Below are 15,169 nucleotides of genomic sequence, written 5' to 3'. Positions count from 1 at the left end.
GGAAATGTGGAACAATCCAAGGTTTATGGAGAAATGCATCATTTTAGGGAAGGATGACTTAGTGTAATTATCTGACTATACAATCTAGTATAAATATTGTTATATTTCCAGGAGTAAGAAAGAGGTACACTTGGGCTGTGTAGTCTGAACAATGAAGAAGTAGTTTAGCAAAAGGAATTAATAAAAGTCTGTGGAAAACACATTATTAACCTGGAAAGAATTGATTTATGCTAATTAATGATATAGTCACATTGGCACAGAATTTTCCCAACTTTTGACTGACTGTGACAGACTCACATTTGAATAGTTAAACCTGTGGAAAAGAAACCTGCAGTTTTAAGTAGGATAGTGGACAGATTGTGGCCTGAGCATGGCGTTCCATCATTCACCATTCGTCTCAGCAAACAGCTTCATAAAGGAAGCAGGAAGTTGAGGTGGAGAATGATGATACCATGATGTGTCTGCAATCACATTGTTAATGCTCTTCCTTCATGAAAGAATAAGAGCATCTTTCAAATGCTCACTTATAGCATTTTATACTGTCACCCAGCCACCACTGAATTGAGATAAAATATTACTTTGGGGTTAGAATGGTTGGATAACTCCAGAAGACACTAGGGGAAAAATGATCTCAATCCAACTAGGGTGCACAACTTATAGCTCCTCCAAGTCCACACCAACCTTGGACTGTTGTTCCAAAGTCTTTCCAAAACATACCAATGAATTATAAATACCAACAGAAAGGAAAAGACCTAAATTTGTGGAGAGTGTTTTGAGCCAGTCAATGTCAGCCCATAACATCAGGCTCGGGCGACAAGCTGATTGATCAATTCCTGTTTCAACCAATGGTTGCACTCGGTTGATTAAAAAAAAACTTGAATTTTTGGGGAAAAAAGCAGATATTTGATTAACAATACTAGTTTTGCCATTAGAAAGCACATGCTATAAGCACAAACTAAGAATAAGCAGATGATACAATTCCTTTCCATTCAGTAACTACTTTGTTAGATACAGAAGGAGTTGCTCATCCCATTCTTCACACATGCTTTTCCATACTGAGGATGCCAATCATTCTCAAATATCATTACAAAAAAGATATGTCCATGTGATTTAATGAAGCACTAAAAATATCCATACTTTTACAGAAACAGAGATGCATTACAGCAGGGAAATCTATCTCCCTTCAGAGGTTGCAAAACGATCATTTCCTCTATCCTATTGGACAGGCTGAAGCTGCTGGGAGCAGATAAACAACTTGGTCAGATTTTCTTTAGCTCTCAAAAGATTTCCCCACTGGATCAATTTTCAATGGATTAAAAAAAAATCATAGAATTGCAGATTTGCACATTTAACATAACCTATCTTAAACGGTCCCAAAGGCAGGAAAATTTTTGCTATGTTTTTATAAAGGATTTTACTGTATACAGTTCAATACATCTGAGCTGAATTAGTTATGGAAAATATTGTGGTGGCATTCCATGATTGAAATGCCAACAGCTAAGATTTGATCCAATCAAAATGAATAGAAGAACAGCTGTTATCTCCAATGTTATGCAATGACACCAGAATGAATGTTAATAGCATGAAGCATTTGTTTAAACCCCTTGAGTGCTGATTTCTTTGCTGATGACTTGGAACAGGGGATCTTGTAGGATGATACTTTGGCATGATCATTATGTGCCAATAGATTTAACTATGAACCCAAGTTTCAATCAGAAAGAGGTGTGTATCAATCATAATGAAGGTTGAAAACACTCTTGCTAGAAAAGCTAGAACGCTTAGGAAAAGTAGAAGCAAGATGAAATGAATATTTTGCCTGTTTTGGTTTGCTATAGGCCATCGTCAAGGATGTTGGGTTTGTTCAAAAATGTCAAGAAGAAGGGAGAAGTAATCCAGAAAGCAACTGTTGTTTTTAGCTGCTGCTCAATTTAGGGATTAAAATTGTTTCCATTCTCTGCCAAAGAAGTAATAGGTGCACAAAATGTTTCATCCCTTTGTTTTCTTTGCAGGTCAGTGTTAATCTGGGTAATCGAACTTGGTATCTTGGACTGTGTCACAGATTTATAAAGACAAGAATAGAAGATCCCCGCTAGATCTGACCTAAAGTCAGTAGAATCCTCCTATCAGTTTTTGCAACTTCAAACAGATGCAAATGGGAACCCCAAAAGTAGCTAACACGCTCAATATTTGAGGAGTGTACTTTAGATTGTTTTGAAGGCAATGGAGAGTAAAATCGATTCTGATGGATTACTTTTCTTCTTCCATAGCTGCTTGTTTTGGGGATGCTACATAGCTACATTTTCTCCCTTGTTTGTAGCATATATTTGAAAATCAAAGAAGGCCAATCACTGATGATGCCCAACAGATTAGTCATTTTTATGAGATTCTAAGAAAGCATTGAAAATCTGGATTAGTAGCTGATCATGGTAAATGATTACATGGAACAACTGGAACTTTGTGTAGACAAGATGACAATCTTATTCCCTGGAAGATCTGTTCATGCATTGTTCAATGTATAACTTACTTTTGATGAAACTTCGCTGTTTATGAAGATGGGAATCTTGTTTATATCTAGAATCAATGGTATTTTAGAGTGGGAGCAAGGTCTCAGCAATTAACTTTACTAAATTCTTAGTTTGTTGAAGAATATTAGTACCTTTCCCAAGGAAATGCAACCAGGTCATTCTAGTGAGTTGTGCTTGAGTAGCTCCATCCTTCTCATTTCTAATGTACAATATAATTGTCTGCCTTTAAGAAACACCAGAAAAAGTCAACTGGTGAAAAACGTATCGGAGATAGGTCAGTCAGAACTATGAGCTGGTAGGATGGTTCAATCTGTACCTGTTCTCAGTTTGTTTCTGGCATTGGTTAAAGTTGCTTATTACTTTGAAACCAGGATTGATGCACTAAAAACCTTTCCCATATATTTGCATTGTACCCTGCCTGCCATATTATGTTTTCTTCAACATCTTAACATTCAACATTTCAGTAATCTTTCTACTGAATTACTACAATGATCTCTACATTAGGCTAACCCTTGAAGGATATTTGGAAGCTGTAGCATAATGCAGTGGTGTACACAGTCCTGGGAACCCCCAAGGCTGCACATGTATCACGGCTACTTTGTGAGCTGCTTGGTTACCAGTTTGCTTCCAGATCCAATTTAAAATGTTGGTTACCTTTAAATCCAGGGGTGGGTTCCTGCCAGTTCTAACCTCTTCTATAGAAGAGGTTCCACAAATCTACAGTGCCGTTTAGAACCGGTTCCAGTTCCCTCCCTCCGCCCGTCCGCACATCATCAAGATGAAGAGTGAGAGGAGGAATTCTGGGAGTTGAAGTCTACAAGTCTTAAAGCTGTCAAGTTTGAACAGCCCTAGGGTTTTTTTTTCTAAAGGGTTAGGGGTGCAAGGGTCTTATAACCTGACAGCTTTAAGACTTGCATGCTTCAAATGAGTTTCTGAGCCAGCATTTTGGTTGCTAAGCAAGAGCGTTGTTAAGTGAATTTCACCACAAGTTGGCCACGCCCACCCAGTCACATGATTGCCAAGCCACTTCCACCTGGTCACATGGCCGGCAAGCCACTCCCACCCAGTCACATGGCTGGCAAGCCACTCCCACCCAGTCACATGGCCAGCAAGCCACTCCCACAAAGCAGGCCACACCTACAGAAAAGGTTCTAAAAATTTTTGAAACCCACCACTGTTTAAATTCCTATATGGCATGGATCAAGGCTATTTGAGGAGCCATCTGTCCTCAGTGACACTAGCCCACCCAGCTCACACCAGCAAAATAGGCCCGCTGAGGAATTTGAGCAGGCAGGTTCCAGCAGAAGAGCCTTTTCTCCGGTGGCCATCCCGTGGAACCCTCTACCATTGGAAGTGCTTCCATTCTTTTGGCCTTCTGGAAAAGTATTAAAACTTGACTTTGCTGGTTTGCCTGAGAACCTGAGGGGAGCACTCAACACTTGAAGGGGTTGACGGGGTAAGAACATCTCTTCCTCATCTTCTGCCCCTCCCCCCACTTCTTAGTTCTGGTTTCAGTATAATTTTTAAAATCTTAATCTGTATAGTTTTTATATTTTTATTATTTTTATATTTGTTTTATAATTTATAAGATGCCCAGAGTCACCTCACAAGGGGAATGGGTAGCATAAAAACAAACAAACACCCATGATTTGGTCTATGTCTTCCACCACATATTCACTATATTTGTTTTTCAGCAGTTAAAAAGTCAGGCCCTTTGTCTTGAAGTACATTTGACTTGATCAATTAGTACATTTGAATGCTTGTCAAATCATTCATATATCATTTTTTTCTGCTTGCTATTTTTAATGGGAGAACACATTTTCTTTGCTACTTGTTTTTATTCTTTCTCTTGGTTTTAGCTTAAGAATTCTCTTGCTTTATTAGCCTTGTTGTTTTAATATAAAGAGAAATGGGAAATTGAACACATAAAGTAAGAATTATTAATTATTCATTTCAGCTATAAATGCATGAAGTATTTTGGACAAAACACTGCATACCCATGCAAATGCATCACACAAATACACAAAACAGTAGTATATTAAACGTTATAAAGTCTTCACTTTATCATTTAGTATTATTTAACATTTATATATTACCACAATGTTTGTCATTAATGACAAGAAGGAGACTGAATTGAGGCTTATTGACGATGTAGCTGGTATAATAGATAAAGCAAGACCCAAAACACATTTTCACAGAAAAGTTGACCAATGAATAACTTGCCCAAGAATTTGAATGCAGGGTAGATCATACCAACTCACAAATTCTCTCTCTCTCTCTCATTAGATAATCTGTCCCTCTCAATCATCTATAATCCTAGTCAGATGAAGAGACATCATTGTTGTAAAGTTAGAAGAGGATTTAAATTAGAAGTGTACTCATGAGAGAAGATAACTTACTCCCTCTAGGTGCTAACTCAGAGACATAAGGCAAAGATGAGACCTTCTCTGATTTAGATGAGCAATGCCTTCATTAATTATATCTGCATTACCATAGCAGCGAAAACCAAGAATTGAAAAATATTAAAAGTGAAGTGAGACTTGATCTTGGTGGCTACCAGAGAGAGGCCATGTAATTTTATTGGCAATAGATTAGAACTTCTATTTTCTTGCAGATGTATCCAGAATTTTGAGATTTCCTGATGATTTACCATTCTAGTACTAAGGGTTCAACCTTGCAGGTTTGAGTTCATATTGTCCAAGGGCAGAGAGGAATAGTTGCAATGAAACTTGGCAAATCTGTGTAGTGCATTTCACTGAGCATTTGACAATAATCGTGCAAATGTATCTGTCACAAACATTATAAAATCACTGCTATAATACAAATGGAGCCATATTGAGATACAGCAGTCTCCTAATAAAGGCTCTAAGAAAGCACAGAAATAGCTTCTCCTCTCTGCTAAGAAATTTTATCCTCAGGAAATTAAACACTGTATGGCATTCATTGCAAATACCTTTGTTGTTGTTATTACAGTATTAAGGCTGTGATAGAATAATATGAAATTATTCAGTATTTTTTTATTCTTAAAACTTTGTAATAAGCTTCCAAACAATGAAAACAGTAAAGTCCTATTTTGCAAACTTATTTCCATAAGTTTAATCTATGTGTATACTTGTGTTTAATTGGAATGAAGAATACAAAATGAAGAGGTGTGAAGGCTAGTTTAGTCATAGTCCTACACTAATATTCCCCAGAGGAAGGTCTCATTGAAGTGTCCGAGACTTATTTGATCATAACCCTCTACCAGTGTTGGGTTTCAAATTTTTTTGGGAACCTCTTCTGTAGGTGTGGCCTGCTTTGTGGGAGTGGCTTGCTGGCCATGTGACTGGTGGGCATGGCCAACTTGTAAAATGTGGTGAAACTCACTTAACAACGCTCTTGCTTAGCAATCAAAATGTTGGCTCAGAAACTCTGGCATTTGAAGCACGCAAGTCTTAAAGCTGTCAAGTTACAAAACCCTTGCACCCCTAACCATTTAGAGGAAAACCTCCCAGGGGTGTTCAAACTTGACAGCTTCAAGACTTGTGGACTTCAACTCCCAGAATTCCTCCTCTCACTCTTCATCTTGATGATGTGCGGACGGGCGGGAGGAGGGTGCTGGAACCGGTTCTAAACAGCACGGTAGATTTGTGGAACCTCTTCTATAGAAGAGGTTAGAACTGGCAGGAACCCACCCCTGCCTTCTACAGTTTGCTATCCTCAGCTATGCTAGAGGGGAATTTTGAAAAGTGTCAATTTAGGGCAATCTGCTAGAAGAGTGGCCCCCAACCTTTGGGCACTAGGATCAGAAGGGGTGTGGTTTTGCATGCTGCCTCCATGCTGCGGCCTAGTGCCAGTCTACAGATCAGGAGTTGGGGATCCCTGTGCTAGAAGACTCAAATTCCTTAACACTTTTAGTGACAGGATCTGTGATATTTTGTTTACTGCATGCTTTTTTCTTTGCAGCTTGGATCTTGAAAACAAATGATGCATGTTGCACTTCTGTATATAAACAGACTATTTACTTCAGGCTCCCAGTTAGGGTGAATTATGTTAATCTGTTTAATCATCCATTTGAACCAAACTACAGTTCAGAGTCTTATAGGGGACAGCTTAATCTTAAAATTGCACAAGTAGTACAGATTTCAGTGATAAAAGGGTATGTGAAGAAACAGTAGTATTTTTATTGTTACATTTTTGGACATGCGTGCTTTGGCTATCTTTGTCCAGGTGGTCAAGGTGAGCCTGAACTCAGAGCTGAGGAACTTTTTTCTTCAGAATTTCTCTCACGGGATGCCCAGTTTTTGCCAAGCTGATGCCCTCTAAATTCCCTTTAACAGTGCTGTTGACAGACATGTGGGAGTTATAGCCTGATAGAGAAGGAAATATTGTTTTCATTGGTATGAAAATTAATTGCAATTCTGTATATACAGCAGCTTAATAAACAATTTATTAGCTTTAGGAATCACCTATCTCAAAGCAACTTTATTAATCTGCTTTTGATTACCTGATCTACAAACAAAGTGATTGCTTGTTTGCGCATTTAAAATATACCCCATTTGTTCATTTAAAATGTACCTCATTCTATCCTTTAGAATCCAATTCCAAAACATATCTAGTTTGTAATCAGAGCAATGGAAACTTGACCAATATTAAATTAACAGAATCCTAAACAGTAAGAGCTTTAAGTGAATCTAATTGTATTCCTGTGGCCCTTGAGACACTCTAAAGGTGCAGAATATAGGAGAACAATTCATTCTGAAAGTGAATTGAGAGAAAAAGAATGAGGCAGCAGGCAGCCAGGCAGGCATCTTGTAGAAGATCTAACTTCAGATTCTCCTCCCGTGTCCCACAGGAAGTTCTGCATTATTTACTACAACCATCACCCGAGATTTTGGAACTCAGGAGAACAATTAGATTGGAGGTCTGACTGAGTGGATCAGCCTTCAAGATTTAGTATTTTCCTAATCTCAGGCATGAACCTAGTATGGTGGGAGATTTTGTACATTTGCAAAGGGAAGTGGGAATTTTACTTTTCCCTGATTTCTGCCTATGAGGGAAGATCTAACAATGGAGCTGTCCAAAATGATAGATTGCTGTGCCCAAAGCTTAAACCAATGGTAAGAACTGACATAAGAAAGTCATAAAATATTATACATAAGATTTAGTATGAAGTAAGGACAAATATCCCAAACAAGTGCTAGAAAGGCTTTTTCCTTACTTGCTAGTCATATAATATTTTTCCTTGCTTGCTAGTCATGTTGTCTATAACACAGGAGGATGAAAAGGGATTCAGAGTTGTTATCAATATTTGGACATTCATTTGGGAATCCATGTGGCTTGATGATGGTTTACTTCTTGGACAGTTTTAAAAGTATAGTTGACATTAGGCAAGAATAATAATAGAAAGGCACAAAAGGAGAAGAGATGTTCAAATATTAAAGCTTACTAGATGAAAAGTGAGCAAGATATAATTGGAAAAATTACTGTTGGATAATATTCAAAAATGCAATCCCAGTTAGGATGAAGTCCTTACTCCATACGTATTCTTAGCGATAAATATAAGATGGCATGCAAAAAAGGCAAAGGGTATCAAAAGTAAGAAACAGACTGCAATTTAATTATAATGGGATGACAAAGTTAAGCATATTTAAAATTATAGTGATGCTAAAATAGATGACATTATATTTTTTTTAAAAAAGAAAAACATGGCCAAACATTCAGATTGGATAGTACAATAATGGAGGTAAACATATTCGGGTACAGTTGTGCATTTATGTATAGAATATTTTGTATGGATTCAGATTGTGGATAAATATTCAACAGTAGCAACATGATTAAAAGCCTTCTGTGAAAGGACAGGATCTGCATTTTTATGATGCTTAGTGTTCATGTGATGTATTGAACCAGGATATGCACTAGAGATAAGAAAGCATCCATCTTCCTGTTGCAAAATTATACTTTTAAAAATCTGGGACAGCTGAAATTTGGACAATTAATACTCTGACAGCTCATATTATTATTTTTTACTGTTGGAAAGACATTCTCAAAATATCCCTTAAAAGCAAAACAATTACAGCATTTTACTAAGGATACATATAGACAAGTCAAATTTGTCTGTCCCTGGAAAGTTGTAAAAACTCTGGAAAAGTGTTACAGTTCAAAGACAAGGCATGATATGCATACAGAAGATTCCAGGATCAGGCCCTGGTAAAACTTGGGAAGATCATATAAAACTTTAAAGAATAGCTACCAATCAATGCCAACAATAAAGAGCTGGATTAACTATTAATCTCGTTCTCTATAAGGTAGCTTAATGGGGTTCTAGGGACAATAGTTATAATGAGGAGAAACTCTTGAGCCAGCTCTCCAGCATCTCCAATTTAGTTTTCTAAGTCTCTGCATCAAATTATACCAGAACCATATGAACTGCATCTCATCTCATTTCATTTTCAATTGAACTGAATCACATTTCTTTCCTCTTATGCCCTTTCACAATTCTTCCACCCGCCTTCTGGAGTCCAGCCCTGGGTATATCCTTCATCTAAAAAAAAGGCTTGCACATCCTTTAAATAAGATGCTATTGTGACAGTTCTATCTAGCAAAGGGACATCAATTTAGAACATTTGTTTGTTTTTACAAAAAGATCAGTTTTCGTGTTCGGATTCTAGTAGGTTGCTATAATATTGAATTTTTGTGAAACCGTTCCTGAGGGAGGAGGATGCTGCAGAAATCAACAGATTAGCTAAACAGCACAGGGTCATTTCTCTTTAAATCTGGATGGTGCAGAGTATGTAAAATGTTGCTGGTTGTTTTGGAGGTCCTGCCTCTAAATTAGACTGAATACTTTTCAACACTTGTTAACTGTTTTAACTTGAAACTCCACAGATACTGTGTAGTCCCTGTGTTGAACAGAACCTTCACACACCAAGAATATATGATCATTGTTTCTGTTTTTTGTTTCCTTCTGTGCTGGATGGGAGCAGAGAAGGATGCCTTCAACACCTTCTACAGGGCACCTGATGGGGAAGACTGATGAATGGTCTTCCCTTGATTTGGCTGAGAGGAAAAATAAAACCTGCACCAGCAATGTGGATCGAGACAGAGATTATCTCTCCCTGGGTCAGAGGCATCTGGAATTTTGCTGTTAGACTGTGTGGGCTGTGTCATCTTTTAAAACTCTCCTAAACTAGGAGCTACACATGCTGCTCCCTTTTACCATCAACCTCACTCCAATGCAGACCATGCCCTAATGCAGGGGTGTCCAAACTTGGGAACTTAAGACTTGTGGACTTCAACTCCCAGAATTCTGGCTGGGGAATTCTGGGAGTTGAAGTCCACAAGTCTTAAAGTTCCCAAGTTTGGACACCCCTGCCCTAATGACTATCCCCAGTTTCCCCTCACCTGATGGGGTGAAGTGCTAACCCTCAAACCATCATCCCTATCTGCTGGGAATGATGGGAGGGCAGCAGGTGAGGGGAGCCATCGCAGGGGAACAACCTGGGATTTTTCTTAGCCTTGCTAAGCGAAGGCCACAATTGGACTTCAGCTTCTTTAGAGAGGAAACCAAAGGACCAGGAGTTCACCTTCTGTGGGAGGTGGCCAGACAGCAGCTTCTAAACCAGGGGTGTCCAAACTTGAGAACTTTAAGACTTGTGGACTTCAACTCCCAGAATTCCCCAGCCAGGTGGCTGGGGAATTCTGGGAGTTGAAGTCCACAAGTCTTAAAGTTCCCAAGTTTGGACACCCCTGTTCTAAACATTAGAGGTAGTCCTTAACTTACCACCACAACTGAGCCCAAATATTTCTTGTTGTTAAGCAAGACATTTGTTGAGTGAGTTTTGCCTCATTTTTACAACCTTTCTTGCCACAGTTGTTAAGTGAATCACCAGAGTTATTATGTAGTAATTCAATTGTTAAGTGAATCTGCTTCCCCATTGACTTTGCTTGTCAGAAGGTTGCAAAAGACGATTCCCATGATCCTGGGACCACCATAATACCAAGCATGCTAGTTGCTGAGCATCTGAATTTTCATCATGGGTCCATGGGAATGCTGCGATGGCCGTAGGTGTGAAAAATGGTCACAAATCACCTTTTTTGCAGTGCTGTTAACTTCAAACAGTCACTAAATGAACTGTGTTAAGTCGAGGACTACTTGCCTTTTTAAAAGGAGGAGAGAAGGGGGGGAGGAGGGAAAACGCACTCCTACTTGCTCCCTACCCCAGGCAAAAGAGCGAGGCATGTGTGGAGTTCGCAACTCGGATTACCCTTCCCCCAGTACTAACTACCCGCTCCGAGATTGTGGGATTGTGCTACCTCGCGCGGTTTCCCGCAAAGCGTGGAATGCCAATGTGAGCGCAGGACGAGAGGGCGCCGGATCGAGCTCCGAGAGCTTGCTGCTGTGGCCTAGAGGGGGAGCTCTCCCCTCACAATCAGGAGGTTGTGAGTTCAATCCTAGGTAGAGGCAGATGTAGGGTCTCCTGCTTGGGCAGGGGGTTGGACTAGATAACCTGCAAGGTCCTTTCCAACTCTGTTAGTCTATTAAAGCCTCCCACTACCCACCCTCAAGCCGGGTCACCGCGCTTGGGAAGCCCGCTCCGTCGGAGGAAGGCTGGTCTTGGAAGGAAGAACCAAGCCAAGGCTCCCCGTCCCCTCCCGCAGCTCCCCTGTCTGCTCCTGCGGCTACTTTGTAGGATCCCCCCCCCTCCGGCGCCCGCGGCCAACCGCAGCTCCCGCGGCCGTCGGTCTATTCTATCCTATCTCCCTACTGTCCAGGGCGGGCGAAAGAGAGACTTCGCGCTACAAAACCGGGGGAGATCCTCTTCCCGTCTCGCGCGGCAGCGAGCGGGTCTGCCGGTTTCGCGCCTTCCTCCTCGCCACCTCGGCCAACCCCCTCCGCTTGCCCTCCCCCTCCTCCTGGCTTTCCTACCGGTCCAAAACACAGATGGAGCACGCGGCGGCCGCCAATGCTTAGCCGGCTCGCTCCGAAGACAGCCTCGCTTCCTTAGCTGCTCCGTCTGCCCCCCTGCACTTCTGGCCTGGCGAGGGGGGAGGTGGGGGGGATCGGGGAGGGTGGGGGGAAGAAAAGAAAGCGGGAAGGGAGGGGGTGAGAGCTCCCTGCTCAAGCCTTTCCCCGGGAGCCTCCGACCCTTCTCCACGCCGTTTGGCGAGTTGACCCTCTGCCGGGATGCCGGGCTGGAGGAAGAATCTAACCCTGTGTCTGCAGAGAATGCAGGAAGAAGGTAAGGGGGGAAGGGGGGGCTCGGCGGAGCCCCTCCGGGGCAAATCCAACCGCTGGAGGGCATGCGTGAAAGTGCTTTGAAGCTGAGCGGGGCGGGGAGGTGTGTATGTCTGTGTTTAGGTGGGTGGGGGGCGAAGATGCTGAGAAGAAGGGCGGCGAGTGGGTGGGAGGAAAGAGGACGCCTGCATTGGTCTGTTGGGCTTGGGCCTGGGGCACCCTTTAAAAAAATGCATGCAGCCTTTGAAGGTTGGTGTTGAGGCTGCTGGATATTGATTTATTTCCAGGGTGCATAAGACAGCAGGTCTTCATGTGAAGTGAGCAAGAGAAGTCACCTTAAAAAGCAAAACAAAACACAGACAAAAAACCGACCACCGAAATGTGCCTTCATTTGGTCCTTTGAGTGAACAGAGGGGGCCCCTTTGGGATTTAACAGCGGTTTGTCCTCTTGTCAAGAGAATGGGAATGGGACTGTTCCGATTTGGCAAGTGAATTGGGGACGAATGAAAGAGAAAAGCCCAAAGCATTGTTTTTTGTCAGTCGGGGCCAGGCAGCAATTTAGGTGGCCAGGGATGGGTTTCTGCAGTGGGATTAAGTAAGGTTCTTGTGAGAGGTCACTATAAAGTCCTACTTGCTGATGGATAGTTCTTGGAGTTAGGAAAGAGAGAGAGAGAGAGAGAGAGGGTTGGTGTGATCTGCAGAGAGAGATGTCAAATTAACGCTGCACCAGCGGCTCATAAAAGTTTGAGGAAATGTCCCACCAGGTGGCAGAACGGGAAGGAGATTGAAAACCTTTCACCAGAGTTGATTTTTCTTCCTGTATTTAAGAGTGATATGAAGGTAGATTGGAGTAAGGAATGTGCTTGGCTTTGGGGATTAATTGACAGTGCCTCCAATGTTGAGCTCTGTGTTTTTATACCTGTGGGCAAAGTGTGTTATTCTTTTGCCTTGATGCGGCTGAAGGTCCTATTGCTAATGCATCTTATTCTTGCCACCAATGGTGTTCTAATATATGTCAACGAAGCTACAGAACTATATTAAGCCAATAAATTGGTCTTGCTCTGGCTAGTTACAAATTCCAGATTGTGTTTTCAACTTTCTATATTCTATGAGATAGATACCATATCTGTAAATAAATGATTTTAAGTATTTAAGTTTCTGCCAGCGTCCTTTTGTTAATATATGAGGGTTTGGGTTTTTTTTTTGTTTTTGTTTTTAGCATCATTTGATCATTGTGTTTTCAACTGGCAATTCAGATATTTTATGGAGTGGGATTGTTAATGTGGTTCAAAGATGATCCCTTTGCTTACTGGTTTTAAAATTATTGTACATAGTTTCCAGGGTCATATTACAGCAAAACCTACCATCTTTAATGGCACATTGCAAGAGATACGCATTAGTCGAGATACGCATTAGTCGCTCTGAACCATTGACTGAACTCATAGTCTGTCATATTTTTCTGCCTTCCCCAGCAAGTTACACACATTCACTTCCTTCTCCTTTGTTGAACTTGTTTTCTATTACTTTATGGATTTTCCCCCTTTGGGGAGGTTTATACATGCTGCATATGTGCACCCAGATATATATTATATAAGATGGGCTTGATAGGCAAAACAGGTAAGAATTCATTTGTGTTGGATTGAAAATGCACTACAGACCTCTTCTCTGATTGTTAGAAATATTGAATTGAAGCAATAGAAGAACAGCAGAGGTTGCTTATATTGATTCCCAGCCTCTGAGAATATGATAGAAGCAAGCATCATATTGTGATATCGTGAATATAATATAGAAATGTAGAGAATATGATAGAAACATTGCATTGCTAAACATTGTAGAACTATCACTTGCCTGGTTTTGTTTTTTTTTTGTTTTTTTTACTGAAACTTTGATGATGTGGCTCTTTACTGGCTACTGTTGGAGAGACTAAATAAAACCCGGATTAAAGAAATCACAAAGCTGATAAAACATGGCAATTTCTATATGATTACTCCTGTTTCACTTGAGAATATTGACCTGATAAAAGAATGTGTTAGCATTTAACCAAATTTCTTATCATTTCTAATGTGTATGAAACCAAGGAGACATTTCATGCACAATAAATTCCTGAGCTTAGAGGCTCATTAAGATTCCATGAGAATTAAAAAGCAATCTGATCAGTGTTTAGGTGATATACTGATGTGCTGAATATCTTGTAGTGGTGTGTTGTGTTGGACCCAATTCAATTTGAACATTCAGATCAATTGGGAATATTGATCTAATTCTGAGTCCAATTAGATTTAGACTGATTGGATTATGCACAGGCATGGAAAACAAATTAGTCCGAATCAGTCAGAATGAATTTGGAACATCAGATATACACTCTGGCATAGTAACTAGAAAAGGGATTTCCCTTCTCATCTTCTAAACTGCTATTTTCCATCTCCTTTTTCACCAAGAACAAAAACACTAAGCAATAATATTCCTGTACAACAGACCATGACAGTGTTTTTCCACTGGGAAAACAAGAGGCAGCTCATCAAATATGACACTGCATCTGGACTCCAAGAAAACTTTACAATAGTATTATGAACTCTAATATTAAAAGAGAAACTGTACTTGTTATAGTTCTTCCCAATTCATATATGTCTGTGTATTTTTGCCTGTGCCTGTTCTCTTAGTATAATTCAGAAAACATGGCATTTCCAGTTTAATGAACCAGGATTTGGAGACAAAAGACTTACTTACTTACTAATACCAATTTATTGACTTTATTGATCTTTATTGATCATGTGTATAGTGAAATATGACTTTGGATTTTACCCAGCTAATAGTAGCAAAGCTACCTATTTTGTGTAGGATGGACCAAGCAGAATAGCCTCGTCATTAGGTGTCAGACATGTTTAGGGACAATATTTTGCATTCATTGGTAAGTTCTTAGAGTTATGTATCAGGGTACCTTCACAAGAAAATGTTGCAATTTGCCAGCTGTACACATTCACTAAGAGGGATTTGTTGGACAAATTCTGCTTTGCCTCAAGATTGATCTCAAATGTATTATTGATGAAGATAAGACCTTGTCCCCCTTGTACAGTATAACATTTTAGAACAGAGTTAGGAGTTTGGGAGTCCATGGCTACCCCTGGCCTTCAGATAGCATGTTGAGGTTTTATGCTAAAAGTAGATGAGATAAGGACAAAGTAATGGGCGAAAAAGATGGAGAAAGGATGGATTTGATTTGCTCCGGTGTTAATAGCATTATGTTAACTTGATTAAATATAGATAATTATTCACCAATAGTAAATATAGGAAATAAATTCCATCCAATAACTAATATGTGGGGAATGCATTCCAGTAAATAGGTGGGTAGGAACAAGAAGGATCTTGAGAGGCTGTCATTGCTAGAACTGTCTGATTGCTACCTTCATCTACAGTAAAACAGTTCCATACA

At 40.2% G+C, this 15,169-nt stretch overlaps 1 protein-coding gene across 2 annotated transcripts in view; it reads left to right on the top strand.

The window, feature by feature from the left end:
• The first annotated feature begins 11,676 nt into the window (after positions 1-11,676).
• GRIP2 (glutamate receptor interacting protein 2) overlaps positions 11,677-15,169 on the top strand; it is a 539,887-nt gene continuing 536,394 nt past the window's right edge. For both annotated transcript variants that reach the window (XM_081950499.1, XM_081950498.1), the window contains exon 1: positions 11,677-11,746. In XM_081950499.1, the coding sequence (XP_081806625.1) occupies positions 11,692-11,746 (55 nt within the window). In that variant the 5' untranslated portion in view covers positions 11,677-11,691. The remainder of the gene's footprint in view (positions 11,747-15,169) is intronic.

The sequence above is a fragment of the Natrix helvetica genome (assembly GCF_964273705.1).
Source record: "Natrix helvetica genome assembly, chromosome: 1".
In the NCBI taxonomy this organism is placed as follows: Eukaryota; Metazoa; Chordata; class Lepidosauria; order Squamata; family Natricidae; genus Natrix; species Natrix helvetica.
The sequence above is the reverse complement of the archived record's forward strand: the minus strand, read 5'-3'. Positions and strand labels throughout refer to the sequence as shown.